Consider the following 26,344-nt stretch of genomic DNA (forward strand, 5'->3'; position numbering starts at 1 on the left):
ATGAAAATTACAAAAGACTGATTAGATAAATGGCCTTAACTAGTTTTAATGCAATTTTAAATTAATTATATTTACAGACTTACAGGAATTTCCACTTCCTTAGAAACAAAAGAACAGGGATGCAAAAATCCAACAAACAATAGATGGCATCAAAGAGATAGAGAGAACTTTACGTTTGCAGCCTAGATCTGAAAACCCTTTCTATCCATACAAGCAATCACATTTAAAGCACATGCTTAAATGTCAGTCTTTGCAATTTTAATAAATGACTGAAAGTATCAACTTCTTGAATTCTTTTTTCTAATTGAAAACTCATTCTTTGCCTTGTGAAACCAAAATGGTACCATTCAGAAACATTAACAAAATATCAGTAGGCTTGGGAAAATCCCAAGATTTGCCAAAGTATTAAAAAAGGCATCTTCAAGGAAAACATTTAAGAGTAGGAGACAATTAAAGAATGAACTCAATGAAAATATGTTCAGTGATCAAAGTAGGGAGCAGAAGAAGAGTGGAGGAGTAGATGGAATGAAATATTCCAGAAAAGGACATGGCTTGTATTTTATGTGGAAGTATCCCATACTGCAATATTCTTGCAGTATTGCAAGTCCTATACTCTGTCTTTCTGTTTATACTGATGCTAAGTGGTGCTTAGAGATAAAGAGAACATACATGGGGAGCAACTTCTGCAGAATCCAACTAGGACTATGAATTGCATGCCAGTACCTGGGTGTCTTCAGCAGAAAAAACAGTATACTCAGAACTCTTGAAGAAGTAGAATTTTTCACTGGATATGTTCTTGACCAAGAAAAAGTTTTAAACTGCACTGCTGTAATCTTGGGCATGCTGTAGAACAGGTATAATATGCCACAGCATGGATGGTGTCCTTGGCACACAAAGAATTGAATCATTGTCATGGTTATGTTAGCAGATGAGGCCTGAAGCTGACTATAACAACTTGGAGTTAAAACCTATTTTGCCTGCTCCTGACAGGAGGGGAGACAGGACACTTTATAATATAGTAATCAAATGATGCTTAATTACTTTTTAACATAAAAACTATTTATGTTGTTGTATGAAAATAGATTAATAGCATTTACATTACAAAATGAAGCAAAAACATTAATCTGGATCTAATAAGAACATCACTAACTAAACGTATGAACAAGTGCAACAAAGTATTTACAACTGCATTTATTATCTCAAATCTGAATGTCTGAATTTAAAAGTGATAATGTTAACATAAATAAATCAAATCTATTATCAATAACAAGCAACACAAATGCTATGTGTTTTTCTGGAATCCTTCAAGTTCCACTAAAGCAAATAAAAAGGTAAGCAGGAAAAGGTTCCTTCCCTCTCGAGACCCGATTGTTGAATCTGAATGGTTGTAAACAGTGTGTTAACTTTGATCTCAATGACTGTTTTAAAAGGGCAGTTTTAAAAAAATTGAAGTTGTATGCATATTTACTAGAAGTAATATCTTTAAATGATCACTGGCGCTTGCAGAAGAACATGCTATTAAAACTGAATTTTAAAGAATTCTCAAAAGTGGAGGACTGTAAAGATTAATAGATGTAAAGAGCCTAATATGTAAATTCAGGGCATTAAATATATTATATTATATATAATATTTATATAATATGTTATATTATATATTTATATATTATTATATTGTATGTAAAAACTGAACTCAATTCCACAATACAGATTATTTTACCAAAACTGCATCTATCTTGCCCATCAATATAATAGCTATAGCTAAAGATCATAAGACTGAAAAGTGATGCTCAGATACAGCGCACAACAGATCATAAGAGGTTTTTAAAAGATTTTCCTAATTCTTGTTTTTTGCAGCAACTGATGGGATACTGGTCAATACAGATGGTCCTCAACTTACAACTCTTGAGTTAGTGATCATCCAAAGTTCCAACAGCACTGAAAAAAGTGAGTTATGACCACAGTAACCATTCTCATAATCACACAATCAAAATTAGGATCCTTGGCAACTGACTGATATTTATGACAGTTGCAGTGTCCCCGGGTCATGTGATCACATTTTGCAACCTTCTGAGAAGCAGAGTCAATGGGGAAGCCAGATTCACTTAACAACCGTGTTACTAATTTAATAGCTGCACTGATTCACTTAGCAACTGTGGAAAAAAAGGTTGTAAAATGGGGCAAAATTCACTTAGCAAAAGTTTCATGTGATCACATTTTGCAACCTTCTGAGAAGCAGAGTCAATGGGGAAGCCAGATTCACTTAACAACCGTGTTACTAATTTAATAGCTGCACTGATTCACTTAGCAACTGTGGCAAAAAAAGGTTGTAAAATGGGGCAAAATTCACTTAGCAAAAGTTTCATGTGATCACATTTTGCAACCTTCTGAGAAGCAGAGTCAATGGGGAAGCCAGATTCACTTAACAACTGTGTTACTAATTTAATAGCTGCACTGATTCACTTAGCAACTGTGGCAAAAAAAGGTTGTAAAATGGGGCAAAATTCACTTAGCAAAAGTTTCATGTGATCACATTTTGCAACCTTCTGAGAAGCAGAGTCAATGGGGAAGCCAGATTCACTTAACAACTGTGTTACTAATTTAATAGCTGCACTGATTCACTTAGCAACTGTGGCAAAAAAAGGTTGTAAAATGGGGCAAAATTCACTTAGCAAAAGTTTCACTTAGCAACAGAAATGTTGGGCTCAATTGTGGTCATAAGTGGAGGACTACCTGTACTTCATAGGAGTATGAATTAGACACAGTTCCAACATTTAATGTATAAAATTCCTCTGATGTGTTTCAACATCTTAACTATTTCTTGGAGAATAAGTACAACACAAATGATAATTTCAGTAGAAAACAGGAATTCATAATCCTACCACACACACACACACACATATATTCCTGAATATTCAGAGACACTTAAATATGCTAATTCCAAATAATTTCCCATGCAGTAACTGGCAAAGGCAAACAGGTTTCAGTCCGAGCCAAGGTTATTCATTCTTATATTGTTACTTCAAAGCTACTGACAAAAATCATCTGCTCGAATTTGGGCGAAGAAGGACCCGGGCGGGGAATCCGAGGCAGCCACTGAAACAATTTACACAACGCAAGGAACAAAAACAGAGACGGCTCTCTCTTTTTTTTAATACAACGCTCCCTTAATTTAGGTAAAGGACAACCGAAGTGCTAAGGAAGCCGCTGCGGTATCACACTGCTGTCACACACAGAAAAACACGAGCCCCGCAGAAAACAGCCGCGGCTCCCTCCCGTTGCCCCGCAACCTTTCGCAAAGGAAGCCCTTAGCTTTCCCGCGAGAGATCCCGCCACGCACCTTCTACCTGGCAACACCTGCACCGGCCCTGACCTCCCCTGCGGGGAAGGCGCATCTTCTCCCCTCGCCCGCCCGGATGGTTTGAGCCCTTCTCCCCTCTCCCGGGAGCGGCCAACAGGCTGCTTACGGCCTCCGAGCCGCGGCGGGGCGAAGGGAGTCACCCCCCCAGGGCTGGAAGGGGGCAGAAGGAGCCGGACTCGGTCACCCTCTCGCTCCGCCACCTGCTGCTGCTGCTGCACGGCGCCCCCCCTCACCTGAGGACTGTCTTCCAGCGCCTCTTCGATAGGCAGCTTGTCTATCCCAGGCATGTCGGCGGCTGAGTCTTCCCAGGCCAGGCCAACCCCCTCCTCGACGCACCCAGCCCGACGGCCCTGCTCCCGCCTTCCCCCGCGCCTCGGCGCACCCCGACAGGCCCGCTCCGCTCAGGAAATCCCGCCTCGCCACTTCCCCCCGGCCGCCCGTCCGGACAAGGAGCAGCCGTCAGCCAGGCTGTGCATTTTCCTATTGGATGGAAGGGCGGCCAGTCTGGCTGGGCGAAAAAAGAGGCGGGTGCCTCTATCAGCCTCGCGGAGTTTTGGTTACCAGGCGCGGGGGGAGGCAGAGTTTTTTGGGGGGCACTTGAAGGGCTTCCGTCCCATCGGAGGGCCGTTTTCTGCGGGGCAAAGGCTGTGACGCCTCTATATGCTGCAGGTAGCTGCACCCTGACCTCCGCTTGTGTGCGGGTCCTCCCTATTGTGTCGTGTTGCCATGATTCATCTAAAATTGTGGGAATTGGAGCTCATAAATATTAAGGTAGCAATGAGTTCATTTAAGGCTGATTGACAAGAGCTTAGTAAGGAACCTGATTTAGGGCAAATGGCAATTCAGGACTGCTGGTTGAGAATACTTAACTGGATATTAATTTACTTTTTCAGAAAGAATCTGAATCTCTGCTTGAGTTTTCCATGCTGGTTAATTTTCCCCCTGGTTTATGGAAGTTGATTGAGTTGGTTCTGAAAAAACAAACCATAGTCATCCTCAAATTGCTTACTGACCCTCTGCAGTGATATTTGGGACCTTGCAACTATGTTCCAACTATAGACAAGTTTCTTTTGTTTTTGAAGGCAACAAGGACTTATGAAGGAACTATGGAAAATGTCCACTTTACTTGCCTTAGATGTAACTGTTTCCCTTAAAATGTCCCAGATGACTACCTCCCAGTATATATGCTTATTATACTCATTTGGTACTGGGTTGTGTGAAAGGGACAATACATAACACCTTAATAGCTGGCAGCTTTTCAGTGATCTTGGTGGTGGATAGATTGCATGAATTAAAGTACAAATGGAGGCAACGGCAACAAAATCAAACTTTTGTTCTACTGTTATTTCTATTTAAACTGTGGTGTCTACTTTCTTTGTCATATCTCATTGTCTTCTCTTTTACATTAGCATTGACTTAGAATGGCTTTATTTTATTTTATTTTTTATTTTGTTTTATCTTTCTTTATATGGTTGCCCATCGCACCAAGCGACTCTGAATGAGGAAGAAAATTTTAAAAATGAAAACAATTACAATAATCAAACATTAAAATGCATAGTGGCCAAGACTAAATTACCCATCAAGAAACAGGTTTGTTGTTTATGCTAGCATTATTCTGCCTAATGCTTCCCTGTTAATCAGGGAAGTCTTGTAATACTCTAAATTGGTTGGTTAATGAGCACATTAATGAGAACCAGTTTTGCCCCGTGATTAAAACACTAGGTTTGAAACTGGGAAGACTGAGATCTAGGCCTGCATTAAGGCATGAAAGCCAGTTGGGTGACTTTGGGCTGATCATTGTCTGTCTGCCCAACCCACCTCACAGGGTTATTGTTGTTGGGAAAATAGAAGGAGGAATGAGTATTAGGTATGTTTGCTGCCTTGAATAAATATAAGAAAGGCAGGGGGAAATAAATAATAAAAATAATTACCTCTCCTTCCAGTTCATTATCAATTGTGCACAGTGTTTAATCCAGGTTTATTGCTTATTGTATTTTCCAAACTTGAAGTGGTTGAGATTTTGGGTTTATAGAAATGGACTTGTAACTGATGATAAATCTTGGGTATATCTCTGTTGGAAACTGCCAGCCAGGCAAGGGAGTGGGATCAAGCGGGAAATTAGCTAGCCTTGAGTCTGTGGGCAGCTGCAAGAGATCTATGACAGCCCCCACTCCAAGTTCCATGGAACTTTATGTCTTTGTTCTCAATGAAGGGCAAGGAGTCTGGGGAGATTCTTGCAGTATAGGCAGAATACAATAAAGTAGTTAACTTGAACTCTTTCATGTGTGGATCCGGTGCTTTCCCTGACAATATCTTAAATTTCTAGAAACCTCAAACAGACATACCAGGATTAGGCAATAAGATAAGCCATAAACATTGGAGAACGGCACACAGTGGGAGTGGGATGGTAGTATGTATATGTGCTCAGTAATTGAGTTGGTCAGCTCAACATGCTGTACAGACCCTAACATACTATACAGTATATCTTTATATAAATGCCTGTTTCAAATAAAGCAGACTTCTTGACTTACTTTTATATGATTCTCCTCAAATGCTGGTTTCACAAAAATGTCAAGCTTCAGAATTAGAAATGAAACCAGAGGATGAAGAAATTGTACTTATCCGTATATCACCATCTATGTGGATAAGTACAATTTCTTCATCCTCTGGTTTAAATTAATAACAGCTGGATGGCAATTATTACCCTGTTAAAAAGTAACACACATTGAATAATTTAAGAAAATGTTGTATAATATAGGTGAACCAAAGTCATAAGATTAGGAATGACTTCAGTATCAAATATTTATTATGTATCATATGAAGTAACTTGCAAAGATAAGCCTTTTAAAAAATAAATTATTAACTAAGATGTATTTATATTTGTTTGTATTCTACTTTTTCTCTGTTTAAATTTAGCTAGATTGCCAAGTATTTTTCTATACTGGCAATGGTTTAACCTTTCTTTTTTTTAAAAAAAAATAATATGAGGAAAAGGGAAGAAATAAATAGATTACATTCCCAGCACAAAATCTACTATTTGCAATTAGTCTTAATACATATCTATCTGGCATTTTTACAGACCAGAGTAAAATTCCTAAACTACTGGTGGACCATGGAAATATGAGCAGGAGGGTGTTAGACTCTATTCAGCCCCCATTAGTTATTCTAGACCTCACTGATTTGACTATTCCAGCCTCAGGATAAAGTAAATATACAATATTGCTAGTATAGCCTCAAGACAAACCCATATATATTATTGCTAGCATAGCATATAGAATCATGGCTTGAATAATAAAAAGAATTGCAATCAAGAAGTTGGATTTCTGTCTGCTGTACTAGTTGTTCATGGCCCACATTTATTGTAATGGTAAGAAATTATTTGTGCAGCGACTTCAGAGAAGGCTGAGAATGTGTATACCTGATTTAGTTCCTGTAACTATTCCTTTCCACTTGGGCAGAGCCTTCACAACAGAGCTCCCTCATGACCAACAAGCATTCTTTTTCCAACTACACAACTTCTCTTAGATGTTCTGGATATAAAGCATAAGAACAGAAAACTGACAGTCATGTAGTCTTCAAAATTATTTCAAAACTCCTTTATAAATGTAGTTGGACTTCCAGCAAAAGTATTGCTTCTCAGCATCTGGCTTGGCAAACCGAGAAAGAGTGATGGGGAATAGAAAAATAACCTGTTCCCTGGCCAATATTTGGGAAATGTTGACAAAAGGAGTTTAGACTCTTGTTTTATAGAAAATTTATTTCCCTTTTTTCCCTTCTAAATGCAATCCATTTGCAAGGCATATAATTATCAAATAAACTGTTAACTAATACAACATTGACTGTTTTTTCTCTTTAACTTCCATCTTTTAGGCTAGTAACAATTAAGTCCTTTCCAGTTAAAATAGGAGTTCATGAACACTAGGTGGCAACATTACAGAGTTGTACTGCAGTTAAATATATTGTTTCAACAAAATATAGTAATTATTGGTTTATAAAGAAAGATCTAGCGAAAAAGTAACACAACCATTTTACTCTTGCAATATTTGTCTTGCTTCTTACATTTCTAACAATACAGTTGAAGATTGCCCCTTGAAACAAAGTGGTTTTTATCAAGAATATTCCCTGCTTCCAGGTATCAATGTAGATTTCAAATTCATCAATACACACATGCTCTCTCGCTCTGCCTCTCTCTCTCTCTCTCTTACACACACACACCCCACCACCCCCACACACTTTGTATCAAGTATTACCCACAACTAGACACACACTTAAATTTGAACTACTTTCCAGTGACAAAAAATATTAAGGTCTGTCAACTCTGAAGCACTGACAAGAACCAATGAGATGCTTGAATGTGGAGTAAGTAAAACTAGGCAACCCAAGAACAAAAATGGATAAAGAAGAAATGAGTATATTTGCCCAATACTTAGGATAAGCCTTTACAGGAAATAATCTGATAAATATATGTGCAATATTCCTCATAGATACAACAGTGACCAGTGTTTGTGGAATTACGATGTAATTCCGGCCATAACTTGCTGAGACCCAATGGCCCATGTTGCTATCAGAAATAGTTAGACCACTATTTTAAAGTTTATTTCCGAATTTACTTCTTAGTTTTTTCTTGATACAAGGGTAGAAAATTGACAATTTTCCAATATGCTTATAAAACAAATCAACATTCTTCTCAGTTTTTACAGCTTTACATAAAAAACATACAGCTTTAACATACAAAATTAAAAAGGCAAATGGGGAAAAAACAAAAAAGTAAAAAATATATAATAAACAGCTGTTTTAAAATACTGTACATTACATTTGACTATAAAGCATACTTTTGATCAGTTTTTCCATTTTGTCTATGTTTCAAACATAAAAAATTAAAAATTTCAAAGATTGTAAATCTGTAGTAATTCAACTGTCCCTTCATGACAGAAAAATATTTTTTGTTGTGCTACATGCTTGGAAATCCAACTCTTCGTACTTATGAGTTTCAAATGTTTGGTATAATAGTTCAAAGTTGCATTCAAATCTTTCAATGTTATTACTCTTTTCAAAAACATATTTATAAACTTATGAATATTATGTCATAGTGTCCTTTTCATGTTATACTTTCAATGTAAAGAAATTGACAGTCAATTCTTTCTGAACATTATTTGAAATGTAAACAGGAAAAAAGTGGTATTTGATTGTTGAATTAATCTCTTCTTAAGAACGAAGAAACATACTCAATACTGTATTCTTTAAGGCTTTGATTTGAAGAAGAAAAAACCGAGCAAGTCTATATTCCAGAATATAGACTTGATGTCTATCTTAAAATAGACATCAATATTTGATGTCTATCTTAAAATATTCAGTAATTCCTACCCTGGTCAGTTCCCATTTGGAATGTGCTCTACATGGGATTGCCCTTGAAAACTGTCTACAAGCTACAACTGGTCCAGAATGCAGCAGCACATGCATTGTTGGGAGCTCCCAGTTTCACCTTTGCACAAGCTGCAATAGCTCTCAGTTTCCTTCTAGGTCCAATTCAAATGCTAGTTGTCACATTTAAAGCCCTAAATGGAATGGGACCAGGTTATTTGCAAGACTGGCTTTCCCTGAGAGCATCTGCCTCCATCCTACTAGATCACATAGGATAGGCATACTTTCGGTCTCTTTCCTGAAATCTGCCATCTAGCAGATCATTGGAGATGTGCCTTTTCCGGGGCTGCTCTTACCTTGTGGAACACCTTCCCTTCATATAGGTACTTGCAGGCTCTCCGTGAATTTGTTATAGCTGAAGCTCATGCAGTTGCAACCCTAATGAGTTTTGATTGTCCTCTGCTGAAGAACAAAATGTGACCTTATTCTCCTAAGTTAGCTTCCTGCCTTATCACTGTCACAAAACTGTTTCATATCAGCTTGGAATTCAGCAAATTGTTATGCGAAAGTCTGGGTGCAGCATCATAAGACTATGACTTGTAAAGCACAATGGTTGGATCCAGCTATCATCCTAAATCCAGACTAGACCTTTTCCAGCAAGCATGGAAAAGAATGGAAAAATAAAACAACCCAGGGATAAACAGAGCAAATATCTTTCTAAGCCACTCAGAGTCACTGAGAGTGATTTTGGTGGCCATATAAATTTTCATAAACAAAGTTATTGATGAAATTCATTCTCCACTGGTTTAACTGGCCTTTTATAAATTTCATTTGCTGTAACTATAGCAAATTACGATGAAAATAATCACCTTTTGTCTAACTGAGCATCAATACAACAGGTTATGGTCTCACTTTTTCTAAAACTACATGGTTTATAGCTTTGATTTTAATGGGATTTTTCATACAGTATTTGATCGGTGGGCTCCCCCAATATAACATTACCAACATAACACTACCTTTGGCAAATTGGGTGGCATCCAATTTTGATAAACAAAATGGCATCAAATTAAAGTCTAAGCTAAGAAAATAGAGGAGCAGAGCTTTTTATGGTATTTCATTCAAGTGTTCTATAATCTAACTACTTGGAAGACAATTATTGAATTATAACAGCCTACCCCAGTATGCCTTACGCCAAAGACTATTGTCATCTTAGTGACCATGTTCATCATTACATATGCGTATGAAAAAGCAAACACTTTTTTTTCAGGATTACCCTAATAGCATTAAGAGATTATTTTTAAATTTTCATTGGAAGAAAATGCACTTAAACGAGATTACTTATTACTTGACTGGTTTCCTATCCTGCCATTTTATTTAGGTAAATAAAGTCCATAGGAGTATTATTTAAAACAAAACCACCACCAACCAAGCCCTGATTTTATACATTAATGATTTCAAATAAAAGAGAAGTCTTATACTTGTGCATGGGTGCTTTTGAAAAAGTTAAGTCTGATACTCTGGTTACAGGAGATAACACTTTTTGTTCTTCTTGGTGCTCTCCCTCCTCCATTAGTTGCTAATTACTTGGAAACAAATAAACAATTAACTCCTCTTGCCTCTTGGTGGGAGAATCTTCATTGACATGCTAAAACTTTCTAATAAAAGATTTTAATTAATGACGTGGAAAATCCAACCCCCTTGTTGCCAAAGCTATAAGAAAAGCCCTGTAAGTAAAAGCTGAATTATGGTGTGGGGAGGTTGGCAAAAGAATGGCAGGTAGATCGTTGTATGCTCATAATGCGGCTTCTTATAATCATCAGAATAAATCCAGTCTTGGGGAAGGCAAAAACACTTCCTTTTCGTTTTCCATTGAAAATATTTTGGGATTAGAGCGGGAAAAAGATGGCACTCCAACTGCAAAACCCCACAGGCCATGGGTGGATAAATGCAATCACTTAGGTAAGATGGACTTTAAGATTCACTTCAATATTTTCTTCCCTGTGTTCCTTTGCTTTAAATTAAAACCATGTTTAAATGTCAAACTAAAGAAATCAGATTGTTGTGTTTCAATTCTGTCTTGAGTTTAAACTACTCTATAACTAACATTTTGCTAGTTACCGTGTTTAAAATGCTTGTGACTTTTCAGGAGAAGATTGTTTGCCCTGCCTGCATCTCTCTTCAATATGCTATGCACTCCCTTTGTATAATACGACCAACTGCCGAAAAGCTGAAGAAAGAGTTTTGAAATGTGAAAACTATTTCACAGTCAATGAAAGATTTTCTTACAAAAGGGACTTGAGCTGGTACCGAGGTAGGAGACCAAGGACTGCATTCACTCAAATCCAGGTAGGGATTTAGCCCATTTAACCTATTCATGCAGCTAAGAATGGCTGTTTTGCTTCCTGCATTCTTTAATAAGGGGGCATTGATTAGAAAGAATCCAGAAATGCCTGTTTCACAAGAATCTGTACAATCATACATTTACTGAATAAAAAGATCCACAAATGTTATATCTAATCAGCATTCTGAGCTCAAAATAGCTTAATTGATTTCTATTGACTTGAAGTATTTTAGAATCTTACCCAGATTTTTATTAAAAGCTTTGGCTTTATCCTGAATGCTTAAAATATTTTGGCAGTGAAAACCAGCAAATAATAGAGTTGTTGTCTATTCTCTTTAGATAGAAATACTGGAAAATGTTTTTAGAGTGAACTCTTATCCTGGCATTGATGTTAGAGAAGAGCTGGCTCAAAAATTAGATTTAGATGAAGACAGGATCCAGGTAACTTTACATGTGTGTATTTATGTATCTCTACTTGTATTACTGGAATCTCAAATGTTACATCTGCTTAGCAAGAGTCATAATAGATGGGAATAATAACTGCCAATATTCTGACCCTGATTGAAGAAGTTAACAATACTAGTTCACTTTGAAATGTTATATGAAAGAAAAAATAGGGGATGTTATTATTTTTTTCAATTTTACCTTCTAATTCTATTTATGTTCGTAGTACAGTAATACCTGGATAATAAGGTAACACATTTAATATATATATCAGAAAAAATGTCTGTTGCTAAGACCTAATAAATAGGATCCATATTAATTCAAACTGAGTAAGTGGAATAAATTATGTATTTTTCTGAAAGATTTGGTTCATATATCACATTAACAGATGTGCTAAACAAACCACAATGATTTCTTTTAAGTAACACATTAAGCCACAAATAAGCTAAGTACACTACGGCTTCATGCAGTGTATGATGCCTAGAACACTGAGACAGATTTATACTTAAATAACTATATTTACCATTACAGCAGATGGCAGCATTTACCAAACCCAAGAGGCTAAGTGCCTGTTGGTATATGGCTAGAAAGCCCTAGGGCTCTAGGCTAAGGGTGGGTGGGGGGTTTAAAGAAAGATCCTAGAAAGAGGCCAGGTCAAACTGCTTTCTTGTTGATTGATGGTACGCCATCAAGTGGTTTTTTTACTCCTAGGGACCACACAGATAGCAAGAAAATTACAGGGATATGCTCATGAAGTCAGTAGCAGTCAAGTTTGATTCAAAAGTTATCTTTGCTTTTAAATGTGTTTAGGACTAAAACCTAAAACAGGGGTGTCCAATCTTGGCAACTTTTAAGATGCCAGAATTCAGCTGCCAGAATTCAGCTGCCAGAATTCCCCAGATAGTCATGCTGGCTGGGGAATTCTGAGAGTTGAAGTCTACAAGTCTTAAAGTTGCCAAGGTTGGATACCCATGACCTAAAACACATCACTTCATCTTCTGGTTTTTAGGTTCACAAAATTTCTCTTTTCTAATAGGTAGATTTACTGGTAAGTAAGGCTTAGTGACTTACCATTTTGAAAAATCCCTTCTAAAAAATGTTGCCAAGAAAATTACAAGGGACTTGTCCAGGCAGCATCCAAAAATTGGACACAACTGAAAGGGGGGGGGGAATCTTAGTAAAGAGAATGGGACTTGTATCTAAGTAAATATGCAAAGATTTCCTAGGAGCAATCTTTAAAAATGCATGGATGTCCATGTAAACTCTGGAATGCATCTTGACCAGTGGTGGGATTCAAATTTTTTTTACTACCAGTTCTGTGGGCGTGGCTTGGTAGGCATGGCAGGGGAAGGATACTGTAAAATCTCCAGTCAGAGGTGGTATTTGCCGGTTTTCCGAACTACTCAAAATTTCTGCTACCAGTTCTCCAGAACTGGTCAGAACCTGCTGAAAACCACCTCTGATCTTGACCGAAAGGTGATAATAATAACAGCAACAATAATAATTAGAACAGACTATCTGTCTAAGAATGCTAGCCAACATTTTAATTTAAAACAGATTATATAATCTTAAACCAATTAAAAATTACCTTTTTGTTTTTTCTGAATTCAACTTAACTGACTTTATCTTTTATTTAACTTAGTGAACATAAGGTATTATGTTTATATGTCAATACAACATTGTTGGCAATAGAGAGAGACATTGCTTCCCGCACTTGTGGTTCTTAGATGTCTGGATAGAATTCCATCTGAAGCTTTGCGCTTCACTGAAAATAATTATCTTTTGAAGCCAGTCCTATATAGCAGTAACTGTCTTGTGTTTGTTTGTTTGTTTGTTTATCAATCATATTTTGAAACCACCCATCTCCTCACTGAGTTTTCCTGAAGAAGTGTTGTTTCTCATGTTTTACTTTAATTTGAGACGAGAGTGCTATAACTCTGATGGAACGTGCTACTTATACCTAGAAGAATCTTGGTTCCCTTCTGATGTCTTAGAGCAGGGGTGTCAAACTGGATTTCTTTGAGGGCTAGATCAGCATTGTAATTCTTCTTTGAGGGCCAGTGGCGGAGGGGGGGGGAGGAAGAGACAGGACAGATGCCTCCTGCAGCACCTTGCCGGCCAAAACATGGCCCCGTTTTGGCTGGCAGAGTGCTACAGGAGGATGTTCAGGCTGAACCCCACCCACCCCTGTCCCTGTGCCCTTTTTTGGCTGCTAGAGACACTGTGGGCTGGTCCTTTGCTATTTCCAGGCCGGCCATACGGGACAAATTAAAGCACTCTGCGGGCCAGATTCTGCCTGCAGGCCTTGAGTTTGACATCCTTGTCTTAGAGTAAGGATAGGATCAAGTCTCACTCAAGCAGATAAGTTCTTTATTCTTTTTAAGCAGTTTCTTGTATTTTTACCTGCTGGAATTTTATTATAGTTTTAACCTTGTTTGCCAAAAGCTTCTTCTGTATTATTATTAAACACGTACTTTTTCTCTCAATTTTAGATCTGGTTTCAGAATCGCAGAGCAAAGCTGAAAAGATCCCACAGAGAATCACAGTTTCTAATGGTGAAAAATACTTTTTCTCAAACAATTATAAAATGAAAATAAATATATAGAATGCATTATTTTACTGTAGTAGATGAATTCCTCATAAACCACAATGTGTTATCAGAGATTTATCATGTTAAGATAGGTTTCAATATTATTTTACATGATTTTTTTACATGTAATGATTTCATTGTAAAAGTAAACAATAAATATTATTGTTTCACGACTTGTGTGATGAAAGCAGATTTCTGCAACTAGTTTAATAGGTTTTTTTCAGAAGGAAAGAAGACAAAACTCTGCAGTTTTTGTAGTTCACTGTCTTAAGTATTGGTGACGTATCATTGAAAAATCATTAAAAAAATTCACAAACCTCAATGCAGTATCATAGGAGGTTCTATATACTGATTTTCTCCATATCCATGCCAGTGACCTCTAAAATGCAATGTATGGGAATGTGGAATGCAATCCAAAAATTTCATATGGAAAACACATTACCCAAATTTCAGTACCTGTAGGGAGTCCTGCCAAGGCAGAATAATTCCTCAGCAACAGCCTTTCAGCTTCCACAAAAATTGATCTGGAATTAAGGATCGTTTTCTGCAGAATGCTTTCTATAATCAAGGAATAGTTGTGTTAATTACGGTGCATTTTACACACATACACACATGCACACACACACACACACACACACAAGTATATGTAACACACACTCACACACACACACACACACACACACACACAAGTAAAATATTCCACTTGGCACATATATTTTGGAAGTTGGTAAAAAAAAATATGTATACAAGTGATACAAGTGAACAAAGTAGCAAAATACTACAAAAAAATCTTAGTTGATTTACTGTAGGCTTATAATCTTGCTATATATTACTGAAAAACTGGTTTCTTCTTTCATAGATTGAGCAAACCATAACATGGTTTGTTTCTTTTTGGTAGCATGTGCTAAAACAGTTAATTTAATAATTTAATAAGTCACAATTAAAATGGTTTATCACAAGAAATACACCCAGTTTGGTCAGAAATTTGATTTTAAAATGTGGCTAATGTGGGGGAAATGGTAGGAGGGAACATTATGTGCACCATATTCAATTTTACAAAGTGCAGTAAAATTGGGATATTAATAATTATAAATATCTGAAGGAATCATCTCAGAGTATTTTGCTCTCTTTTTCTTGCCCAATTACAGTACTAGCTAGTATCTGAAGTCACATATCTTAAAGTGGAGACCTATTGTTTTCTTGGGTTTGTTTCCATATTAAACATATGCTCAACATCTCCAACCTGGTGTCATACAGATCTGGCTACAATGACAAATCCAAGAATTGTACAATGCTGTAGACTCTAGGTGTCATAATTGAGAAAGCTGCTATAAATATTTGGAACTGCGAAACTGATTTGGGCTATTCATTCAAAGCTAAATCATTTTTATGAGTTATGGCTTATGGTACCAGACTCATTAAGTGCATTTGTTTGTTCTACTAGGCTTATATGCCTAGTAGATGTGCATATATGTATTTACCACACCACAACTTCATCCTAATTGCTTTCTTTGCTTAGTTTACTAATTTTAACATGTTCCCCGCTTTATTTTTAACTTCATAATGATGGACTTGTTTTGCACAAAGATATTTATGTATTTTAAACATTTGCTTTAGGCATATTTTTCTGTAGAATTACTGGATTTCCACAAGGATGCCATTCCACAAGGATGCCTGATCCAGGAAAAATCAGGCCCTTTTGACAAGTTGATTATTTTGAGCCGTATATTTTCTTTTTTTCCCCCTTTTTTCCAGTTTATTTTATTTCCTTGAGGATTTGTTTTACCTCAGCAGTTAACATTGCATTTTATAAATATATACTAAAAATACATTCAAGTAACTTCATTGATGCTTACTCCTAAATATGAATACTGTACATGCTAGCACTGAAGTTTTCATTGTCCTGATAAAAATGAAATCAAGGCTGTACCTGAAGCAATTTTTCCACCTTTTCTCTTTATGAGTTGCTTTGCCATTTCCATGCACTGAGTTGGTCACTTTCCTCACTAGATAAAGTATATATCATAAGTGTTGAAATGCAGCACCATGAAATTCAGATGTTTGTCTCAGATGATAAAAATAGTAATCCAGGGATTGGGTATGGCACATATGTTCCATTATCCAGCATGTTGAAATACAAACTAGATAAAAATAGACAAAATTAGAACAATCAGATAAAAATAGTTTTACTAGTGAATTACTATGTAATCACTTCAACAAAACTGGTGATGTAAGTTTAGCTGAGACCTAAGTTGGCCTGATAAAGTTTTGTCACAATATGGAATGTAATTGTAATTATTTAACTTACTTCCATGGAAAATAATTACTTATATGTATGCTTTTATTTTAATCTGAAACTCTCTGTTTATATAGTATTATGTGGTTGTCATCTTTATTCTTTTCATACTGTATTTAATGGTACATTTGATTAAGAAGTATTCATAGGATGTATATGCAATGGTCCTACAAGCATAGTAATTATACTTTTTAGAAATCCATTGTACGTGGAAACCAGATCATGGCTTAGCCAGAACCTTTCTTCTCACAGTCCCATCTGCAATATGAAGAGGACCTCCATGTATCTATTGCTTATATGAAATGGAGGTGTGAATCTAAATTTTCCAATCTAAGCCAGACATAATAACCAGCACCCACATTTATTTATTTATTTATTTATTTTTATTTGATTTGCCAATTGTTTACAAGATAATAAGTATAAGTGTATACATAGTTGTGAATACATGAAATGGGTACATATAAGAAAAATAAAAGAAGAATAAGAGAAACAATAGGACAGGGACGGTAGGCACGTTGGTGCGCTTATGCACGCCCCTACAGACCTCTTAGGAAAGGGGTGAGGTCAATAGTAGACAGTCTAAGGTTAAAGTTTTTGGGGTTTGGGGAAGAAACTACAGAGTCGGGTAGAGTATTCCAGACATTGACCACTCTATTGCTGAAGTCGTATTTCCTGCAATCAAGTTTGGTGCGGTTAACTTTGAGTTTGTATCTATTGTGTGCTCTTGTGTTGTTATGGTTGAAGCTGAAGTATTCATTGACAGGTAGGACATTGCAATGTATGATTTTATATACCATGCTTAAATCAGACCGAAGACGGCGTAATTCAAGGTTTTCTAGTTCTAGAATTTCAAGTCTGGTGGCATAAGGTATTCTGCAACGAGTAGAGGAGTGGAGAACTCTTCTTGTGAAATATTTCTGGACTTTCTCAATTGTGCTAATATCAGATACGTAATGTGGGTTCCAGACTGATGAACTGTATTCGAGTATTGGTCTAGCAAATGTTTTGTATGCTCTGGTTAGTAGTGTGATATTACCAGAGAAAAAGCTACGTAGGATTAGGTTAACAACTCTTAATGCCTTTTTGGCTATGTAGTTGCAGTGGGCTCTAGCACTTAGATCATTAGAGGTGAGTATAAAAATTGGGTGGCTATAAGGAGTCGCAGAAAAAGAAGCTACTTCGGATTTTCTACCATTTTTTTTTTCATGTAATTTCAGCATCTCACAAATGCAACAGGACATTATAGGCAAGGTAAAAAATACCTTTTGTGGTTTAACTTTCACCCCTCTTGTGGCAAAGTATAGACTTGCAAGGTCTGCACTATGTCTTAACTCAAATCATGGCTTAATATTAGGGAATGCAGCAGAATATAATCTTGGTAATTGGAAGGTTTACTGTTTTGAAATGCAGTCTTGTTTTATTTTAGGATTATTAACAATTATAGGATTATTAACTATTTGTAAAATGTGAAATAAATGGACTTAATTGTTAATAAATTAATTGTATAAGACATTTATAACTGAATAACGTAAGGGACCTTGCAGGTCTTCTAGTCCAATCCCTTGCTCAAGCAGGAGATCCTAAACCATTTTAGACAAATGGCTATCAAGTCTCTTTTTATAAGCCTCCGGTGATGGAGCACCCACAACTTCCAAAGGCAAGCTGTTCCACTGGTTTATTGTTCTGTCAAAAAATTTCTCCTTAGTTCTGGGTTGCTTCTCTCCTTGGAGAGTTTCCATCTATTGCTTCTTATCATGCTTTGGAAAATAGGTTGATCCCCTCTTCTTTATGATAGCACCTCAACTATTATAACACTGTTATCATGTGTTTCTCCATCAGTCCTTCTTTTCACTAGACTAGAAATACCCAACTCCTGCAACTATTCTTCACATATTTTAGTCTCCAGCCTTGTTGCTCTTCTCTGCACTCTTTCCAGAGTCTCAGCATTTTTTTTTAATATTGTGGTGACCAAGTTAGTTTTACCAAGTCTTTATAAAGTAGTATTAATACCTCAATGTGATCTTGATTCTATCCCTCTGCTAATACAGGCTAGGATTGGACTGGCTTTTTTGGTGACTGCAGCACATTGTTGGCTCATATTTAAATGATTGTCCACTAAGACTCTTATGAAAGGTTGCTTTTTTATTACATAACAGGCTTTTTGTTTTAATGTTTCTTTTTTTCCATATAACAATGATTTTTTTTTAAAAAAAAGTTTAGGATGAGAAAGTAAAATTATTAATATGGTTTGATGAAAAACTGCCAAGCGTTGGCTTATTGTGATTATTGAATAGCACAGAAGATATAACAATAATCACAATATGTAAATCTGGTCCTAATGTAATTTTATAGAATTATGCATTGATACAATTAGTGAGCACATCCCAATACTGAATGGGCAAGCCCAACTGATTCCAAAATGGCCCACATATAGCAAAACAAAGGGGTCTTCCATCCCTCCCACTTTCCAGACACCCAATACACAAATTCTCCTCAGACAGGAAGTCAACCTAAATAACATGCAGGCTGGGGGAATGACAGTCAGCTCCTTCCTTCTGGCCAGAGAGAACAAACCTTTAATCCCTGGCTAAAGAAGGAGGATAAGTAGTGCTTTGCCTGATGAAAACCAAAAAAATTTCCCGGTCTCTTTTTGTTTAAAATGCTGCCTTGGGATGTAAGAAGGAGAATGCTAGAAAATATACCACCCCCCCCAAAAAAAAAGAAATTGAGGAGAAACAACAGAGAAATCACTGGAATATATAGCTGGGGGGAAAGAAAGCAGAAGATCGCTATGAATTAGAAGTTTTGGATTGGTACCTGAACATTTCCAGGGAAAAATAAAACTCTTCAGGTCTAGTTCAATGCTACAAAGAACTAAATTTTACTCCTGGAAGATAGAATGAAAGGAGAAGTTCTAGATCAGCACCCAGAAGTTTTCAGGAAAACAAAGGAATATGGTTAAATTGTCTTTAAGTATCTAATTTATTGACAGGGTTATCTAGGTGGGGGGGGGGGGGGGGGGGGGGGGGGGGGTTTTTTTTTTTTTTTTTTTTTTTTTTTTTGTGGGGGGGGGGGGGGGGGGGGGGGGTGGGGTTGGTGGGGGGGTTTTTGGTTGGGGGTTGGGGTTTTTTGGGGGGAACTGTTGTTTCACAGGAATCAATACATTAGACTAAATACACACACACACACATGCACGCACAAATTTTTCTGTGTGTGCGTGTGTGTGTGTGTAAGGGTATCAGGAAGCCTGAGCCTGTACCTGTACCTGAGCTTGGTTGTGTTGATTTGTGATTGATAAATTTGTTTTTACCCCAGCTCTGTTTCTATGTGTGTTGGTTTTTTTTTTTTTTGTTTCTATATTTTAACATTGTTGACCATCCAGGATCATTAATTTGAGATGAGTGGCCACACAAATGGAAATAAATAAATGCATTTCTAGTTATTGTCCTGTATAATTGTAATGTCTAAAGTTTACTGTATTTTTTTACAAACACAGTTGTTCCATTCTTGTTCCCTCTTAAATTCTTTAAGCCTTGGTTCTATCCAGCATGGATCTATGCTCCATATTCCCATTATATCTTATGGGAGACTGATACTTAAGATGCTGCTTGTGATTTTATCATTTCACCAACTTCATTGTGACCACCTCGTTTTCTTCTTCTTCATCATCATTACCATCTGAGTAAGTGCTCAGAACATGAATCATCCGCCCTCTCTCACAAGTCTGTGTTTAGGGGTAAAAAAAAACAATTTTCCTGACCGTACAATAGGTAGTGATAATAGTAAGCAGAAAAGTTAACCAGAATGGGGGGGAAAGAAAACAGAGAGAGGACTGAAACACTCCCATACCTTTAAAGACTCAGACTTCGCTGTTACACCATAGGAGATTTTTATGCCATCCTTCCCAAGTAAAATCTGAATAGTTTTATCTCTATCAATAAACAGTGTAGAGCTGAGGAGGCACAAGGGCAATATGGATTTTCTGGTAAATCTCTCATTTAATGTGTTGTCAAGATCTCTGAATGATTTGTGGTGGATTAGCAAAGTTAGATGATCTCTAGCATCAATAATATCAACATTATGCCTCTCCCATGTGACTATGTTGTCAAAAAGACACAAGGGCAGTTTTCCCCCGAACACCATCACTCTGCTGAACAATTAATCCCCTCAACACTGTCCAACTATTTACAAAGTCTGCATTACTATTACTATTAATCTTCTCATCACTCCTTATCGCCCATCCCCCCCCCACTTGTGACTGTATGACTGTAACTTTGTCACTTGTATCCTTACGATTTATATTGACTATTTTCTAGTATGATTTGATTGCTTACTGTACCCTATGACTATCATTAAGTGTTGTACCTTCTTGACGAATGTATCTTTTCTTTTATGTATACTGAAAGCATTTGCACCAAGACAAATTCCTTGTGTGTCCAATCACACTTGGCCAATAAAGAATTCTATTCTATTCTAAAAAGAAAGCTTGAGGTAATCTAAACTGGACTTGTATGTGAAGACTGCAAGCTCCATTCACTTTGGTAGGCAAAACAAATGCTTGGCTTTACAACTATTCAAGTGTATATTTTTACACAAAGTTGCAGTTGGAGTGTTAAGAAAATAGTGTATCCTGAAATTTTAAAATCTGTGACCTTCGAAAGCCCATTCCATCAGATTGTATTAGTACTGGGTAGCCCACATTTAATGAGCTGAAGAACACTCACTTTTCCCCAAATCCATAAAACCATAATTATTTTGCCTGCTTTCTGGGGAGAAAAACGACACATTGAAGGAAGTTCTGCTAAAAGCAGAGACCATGATAGAAAGAAGAGCCAGCAAATAGACTGGCTTTTCATAATTCCTCTTTGGACAAGGGGAGACCTTGAGATTGCCCACAAATGCTCCAGGCAGTTGCTCCTCATGAGGAGACTGCAAGACAGCAGTCTCTGGCAGGTTAAGCGGTCTGAGGGATGAGGGAGTAGCTATCTTGCTCAAGCCAAGGTCACGGCCTTTAAAAAACATTGGGTTTGCATGGTTCCTTTTCTAATCACTTTCAGAAACTGCTTGTTAATTATTCTTCAGCTATTAGAAATCTTTGGATCCATAAGTCTGAAAATACTGGTAACTTATAAACTTAAGGAAGAGATGGGGGTGGGAGAAAGGGAGGGCATTTTGGAACGTTACAAAAGAACTAAGGGTCTACATGGAATAATCCATTTGGACCCTTAGTCCTTTTGTTACTTTCCAAAGAGCCCTCTCTTTCTCTCTCCCCCCCATCTCTCTCTCTAAGTTTATACAGGAAAAAGCATTGTTTTGAATTCTTTTATTAAAAAAATCATTGGATGGGAGTTTGGAGATTGGACACCAGAGAGAACTAGAAGGAACGAAATATTACAACTAAAGGAGAACAACAATTAAATTTAACTTATTCATACAGAATGGAGCATATAGAAGGATATTTTGGAACAATGGATTCAGAAGTTATTTTAAAGAGTGTTTGCCTCTATAGGGAGACTGTAAAAGATATTATGGAAAAGCAACAATACTATTTTCAGGATGAGCATTTATTTAAGAAAATTTATATGGCTGCCCAACTCCCTCTCAGTGACCGCGGACATTTACAAATATAGCATTTGATGCTAATATAATAAAAGGAACAATTCTCTCTGCTTAAATTTTATATATATTCTGGGAGCATGCATGCGTGTAGGAATAAATAGTACACACATTCAGTGAAATGTGTTTATTCTCTGATTCAACTCTTAACCTGCCACTTATTTACTTAAAAGCAAGCTCAATTGATTTCAACAAGAATTACAATGAAATAAGTAGCATATAATAATAGTCAGTCTAAATTCTAATAACATTTTCATAAAAATTCCCTTTGGAATCATGAAAGTTTATCTTCTGTAAGTGAGATTAAGGCTATAGCTAACTTCAGAATCACTTTTACAGTACAGACCCTCCCAGGCATTAGTCCCAGCATGGTGGAATTCATAGCATTCTTTGCCAGTACCAGACACAGAAGGTTTGGATATATAGACATATGTACATAGAGCACATGCACATAGATAAAACACCCCCACACACACTGAGAGAGAGAGAGAGAAAGAGAAAGAGAAAGAGGGAGGGAGGGAGAGGGAAAGAAAATTGCTCCAGTTTTTTTTTAATGGCTTTTGCTTTGCTAAGTGATAGAAAAACTGATGGAAAACAGCAGCTCATACTGCAAAACTATCTGTTCTACTGCTGTTATTTTCAAAACTGCACTTTTCCTTAGGGGAGTCATTGTGCCCTGCATGTCTTCTTCCATCTGGAAGCAGCTGCTGCAGAAGCAAAGGAAGTTTTTAGCTGGAAGCAAGGAGGTAATGGCAACTAAAACCATCTGCAGAACTCATTAGACTGATAGCCATGACTTTTGAAAGGGCTCCAAGTCAAGGATGCTTATTTTTATTCAGCAACAAAAGACTATTGTGAAGAAAGATAGAGCTGCTCGGAAATCCCAGTTGTCACAAAATCGCAGCATTTTACACCATGATTTATTTTGCTTTTTGATTCTCCACTGAGAAATAAAATACAGATATATAAATACATCAGTATTGTTGGATGTGTTCATAAGGCACAGCTATGAACGAACAGATTGCCAAAGGATGAGATATGGAACTTCAGTAAAATATTGTTCAATTTTTTGTACTTTAAAAAAAATATCTTATCAGGCTTGGATGAAAAGCTTCTCTAGAACCAAGATTTGAGTCTACCATAATTTTAAGTACTACTGTAGGAGAGCTATGTTGGTCTATGTTGTGTGTGTGTGGGGGGGGGGAATCAGAGGGAACTTGGTAGCACTTTTTATGATTAACCAATTTTAAAAAGGTTTTTAAATTTAAAATTTAAATTGAAACCAGTTTTTTTTTAAAGCAAAAACTTCTGTAAGCTGCAGTAAATTTCACCAGATGTTAGTAGGAAAAGGTGCTACCAGACTGTCACTAGGTTCTATTGGGATGTATACCAAAAGTTCTCACCTACTAATTGTTTTTCAATTTGTGCCTTCCTGTCCATCTGGCAGGAAGGGGAGGGGCAGCATGGCTGAATCATCTTTACCAAACTCTTAACAGCTAAGAGGGTGGGTCTGAAACAGCAATCCCATGCACAATTCTTCTGCTCAACATTGGAATGGGATGTGTGGTTGTGCGATGAAAGTTAAGTACTGTGTAACAGCAAAAAAAAAATGAAACCTGCAACATTTTAACTGATCTTAGAAGATAATGTAGAAAATGTTTGATTGTGACACACTGGTGTTTTTCCCCCCTTTGATCTAAGCTAATTAATCTCATAGAGAAATTGGGAAAACGAACCAAGCAGACATCTTTTAATTCATGGGTGGAGGAATGAGGTATAAATAAAAAACAGCTAAATAAATACACCTTTTTCTCATGCCTCTTAAATTCTAAGAATTCAATAAGAAATATCCAAACATACTCTTCAAATTCTTCCAACTAATGAATTTTAATAAGGTTTTATCTGTCTTTGGCAAGTAATATCACAACTGTTCACAGTATTCTTTACCTTTGACATCTGGACCACTGTAATTTTCTTTACGTGGGCTTCCCTTGAAAATAATTCAGAAGCTTCCGTTGATTCAGCAGGTAGCAACCCAGGTTTGCTTACACTTCTAGCTAAATTTCCTCCACTTCTGCCAATACTACCACTAACTTCTAGGTACAATTTTAGGTTCTCGTTGTCATCCTTAATGCCCTATATGGCTCTGAGCCTGGTTACCTCTGAGACCGCCTGCTCTAGCTTGTATCTACCAATCTGCTGAAATCAGGGTAAGGAGTCGAAACTTAATTTTGAAATATTTTCTCATTCTAACTTATGTTAAACACTAACATTAACTCAGGATCAATGGAGAAAGCTACAATGAACAAACTAGGTTTACCTCTGAATAAAAATCATATACAATTAAAATAATATAAAACATTTTCAAGCTTTTATTTTTTTTCTGTGATATGGCCAGAACTGAAGATTAAAAGCAGGTATGTTCCATTTGCAAATAAATCCTTTTTTATTTAATTGACACAAATTAATGTGTCTCTCAAGATATTCCAATATTCTGTTTATCAAGATAAAATTCTATTCAGTATGCCTTGCTTGGTGAACATGCATGACAGCCCTTTGACTATCTTTGTCCATAATTGCCAATGGATTAGAACTGAAAATATTGAATTGATCCCTTCTTCCAGTGACTTGTTGGGAAATATCCCCATGATAAGAGATATAGGCCTAAGTATTTTTGAGCAAATATCTACTGGTACTCCAAAGCAAATATAGGATAAGGATGGTCCTTGGTTATATATCCTATTATAATTTTTGTATTTAAAAAGGAGGACAAGGAGAAAAAAATAAGGCCAAATATATTCAGCCATTTTTAATTGTATTTTTTGATACTTCTTCTTCTTGTGCCATATCCGTCATCGGATGTTGGCGATCATGTTAGCAATCCTATTTTTATCAACAGCCGCAAAAAAAAGTGCTATTGAGTTTTGTCCAAACCAGTCCCTTAGATTTTGAAGCTATGATGTTCTTCTTCTGCCTGGACCTTGTTTGCCTTCAATCTTTCCCTGGAGTGTGAAGTATGCCATATTTTTCTGTGTGTTGATCACAGTCTGAAATATTCTAACTTTAACTTTTTAATGGTTTTCATGATTTCCCTGGGCTTTCCCAGGTGGTTTATCACCTCATTTCTGATTTTGCAACCCAGCTTATACGCAACAGCCGCCTGTAAATCCTCATTTCAAATGCTTTTTGATACATAGTCCATCTTATATCCTAAAATCTCGGATGGAGATGGTACACAACTTGACTTTTTAAAAGTGTGTATATGAACTTTATTCAGTTGTCTGTGAAAAGACCAGAGAAAAGTTGGTACTGTGTAAATTTAAATCTTCCCCAAAACCTAACTATTTCATTAAACTCAGGATAATCCAGCATCACAGAGAGTTACACTGCAGGCAAAGGACATGTTGTGCACCCAAAGGGATTTGATTATTTCCTTGCAAGCCATTCACATGCCACAAATGCCTGGTACAAAGCATCAGCTAATAAGGAAGATACTATTTAAAAATGCTTTATTTTTGAGGATGCTTTATGGTGAAATAACGCCAAATACATTTTTAATTGCTTTCCAGATATTTTTGGAGTAGGCTGGAAAGATGTAAATGAATTCTCTGCCAAAACCAAGACTAATGTAAATGGATAATAACTGGATTATGGATTATAATCCCCTCCCCACCCTCCATCATGCTCCAGGTAAGTTTGGTACTATTCTGGCTAGGCAATGAGTTTGGATAAAGCACACTTTAAAGGTTCCAATACTGAAGAATATAGCTTTATATTCACAACGGACTATTTACAAGTATTGCATCTGGTCTCCTTCTGACTTGTATGTACACCTAGGGCCCATTCTACACCTCATGTTTCTCTGTGACTCCAATCCCTGGGAAGCCAGTGATGGGAAGATATCAGGAAAGCATCAAGTTGAGGAAGGATGAAACAGGCTTTGTAAAGTCATACTTTACAAACGATTAAAAAGACTTGTGCTTCAGTCTTGTATGGTTTTATGATGTTCAGCACCCGAAAACACAAAAGCTTAGAAGCAAATCCTGTGCTGGCATGAAATCAGTTTTAGGAGAAAGTCTTTTTCAAATGCAGTCTTTCTCTCCCCCCCCCCCCCCCCGTCACTCAAGGGAGGTTAACTTTGGATACTTTGTTACTTCTTGCCCCAGACTGGTATAAACGCTTGCACATTTGAACGGAGCACACACACCCCACCTCCCCTTCCTTTAACTTCCTTTTTTGAGAGACAGATGGTGGTTGAGCGTTTTTCCCCCCTCGAGGTCTTCCTTTGAAGACGTTCTGCGCCGATTGTACAGCATTTCAGCTGTTCTGAATTAAATC

At 36.9% G+C, this 26,344-nt stretch overlaps 2 protein-coding genes across 5 annotated transcripts in view; one reads left to right on the forward strand and one right to left on the reverse strand.

Annotated features, from left to right (window-relative positions):
- APPL1 (adaptor protein, phosphotyrosine interacting with PH domain and leucine zipper 1) overlaps positions 1–3,777 on the reverse strand; it is a 39,406-nt gene extending 35,629 nt beyond the window's left edge. The window contains exon 1 of the mRNA XM_026677578.2: positions 3,592–3,777. Within this exon, the coding sequence (XP_026533363.1) occupies positions 3,592–3,645 (54 nt within the window). The 5' untranslated portion in view covers positions 3,646–3,777. The remainder of the gene's footprint in view (positions 1–3,591) is intronic.
- Positions 3,778–3,946: 169 nt separating this feature from the next.
- On the forward strand, positions 3,947–16,753 carry HESX1 (HESX homeobox 1). 4 transcript variants are annotated; one of them, XM_087954757.1, is made up of 6 exons: positions 3,947–4,027; positions 10,540–10,678; positions 10,866–11,065; positions 11,400–11,513; positions 13,997–14,059; positions 16,643–16,753. In XM_087954757.1, the coding sequence occupies exons 1-6, from the start codon at positions 4,019–4,021 to the stop codon at positions 16,733–16,735; spliced, it is 618 nt and encodes a 205-aa protein (XP_087810883.1). In that variant the 5' UTR covers positions 3,947–4,018; the 3' UTR covers positions 16,736–16,753. The 4 variants fall into 4 exon arrangements, with proteins under 4 accessions (XP_087810883.1, XP_087810881.1, XP_087810882.1 ...); XM_087954755.1 differs by having other exon boundaries at positions 4,007–4,129; XM_087954756.1 differs by having other exon boundaries at positions 4,007–4,129; positions 11,400–11,501.
- Positions 16,754–26,344: the final 9,591 nt, after the last annotated feature.

Source organism: Notechis scutatus, chromosome 2 (genome assembly GCF_049901735.1).
Source record: "Notechis scutatus isolate UNSWTSFEM ecotype Mainland chromosome 2, rNotScu1.2, whole genome shotgun sequence".
NCBI classification, from domain to species: domain Eukaryota; kingdom Metazoa; phylum Chordata; class Lepidosauria; order Squamata; family Elapidae; genus Notechis; species Notechis scutatus.

Coding starts and splice junctions, on each gene's coding strand:
- HESX1 (XM_087954755.1), top strand. CDS start 4,085: ATGATTCATCTAAAATTGTGGGAATTGGAGCTCATAAATATTAAG. Junction 4,130..10,539: donor TGGAGCTCATAAATATTAAG/GTAGCAATGAGT, acceptor TATAATCATCAG/AATAAATCCAGTCTTGGGGA. Junction 11,514..13,996: donor GGATCCAGGTAACTTTACAT/GTGTGTATTTAT, acceptor TCTCAATTTTAG/ATCTGGTTTCAGAATCGCAG.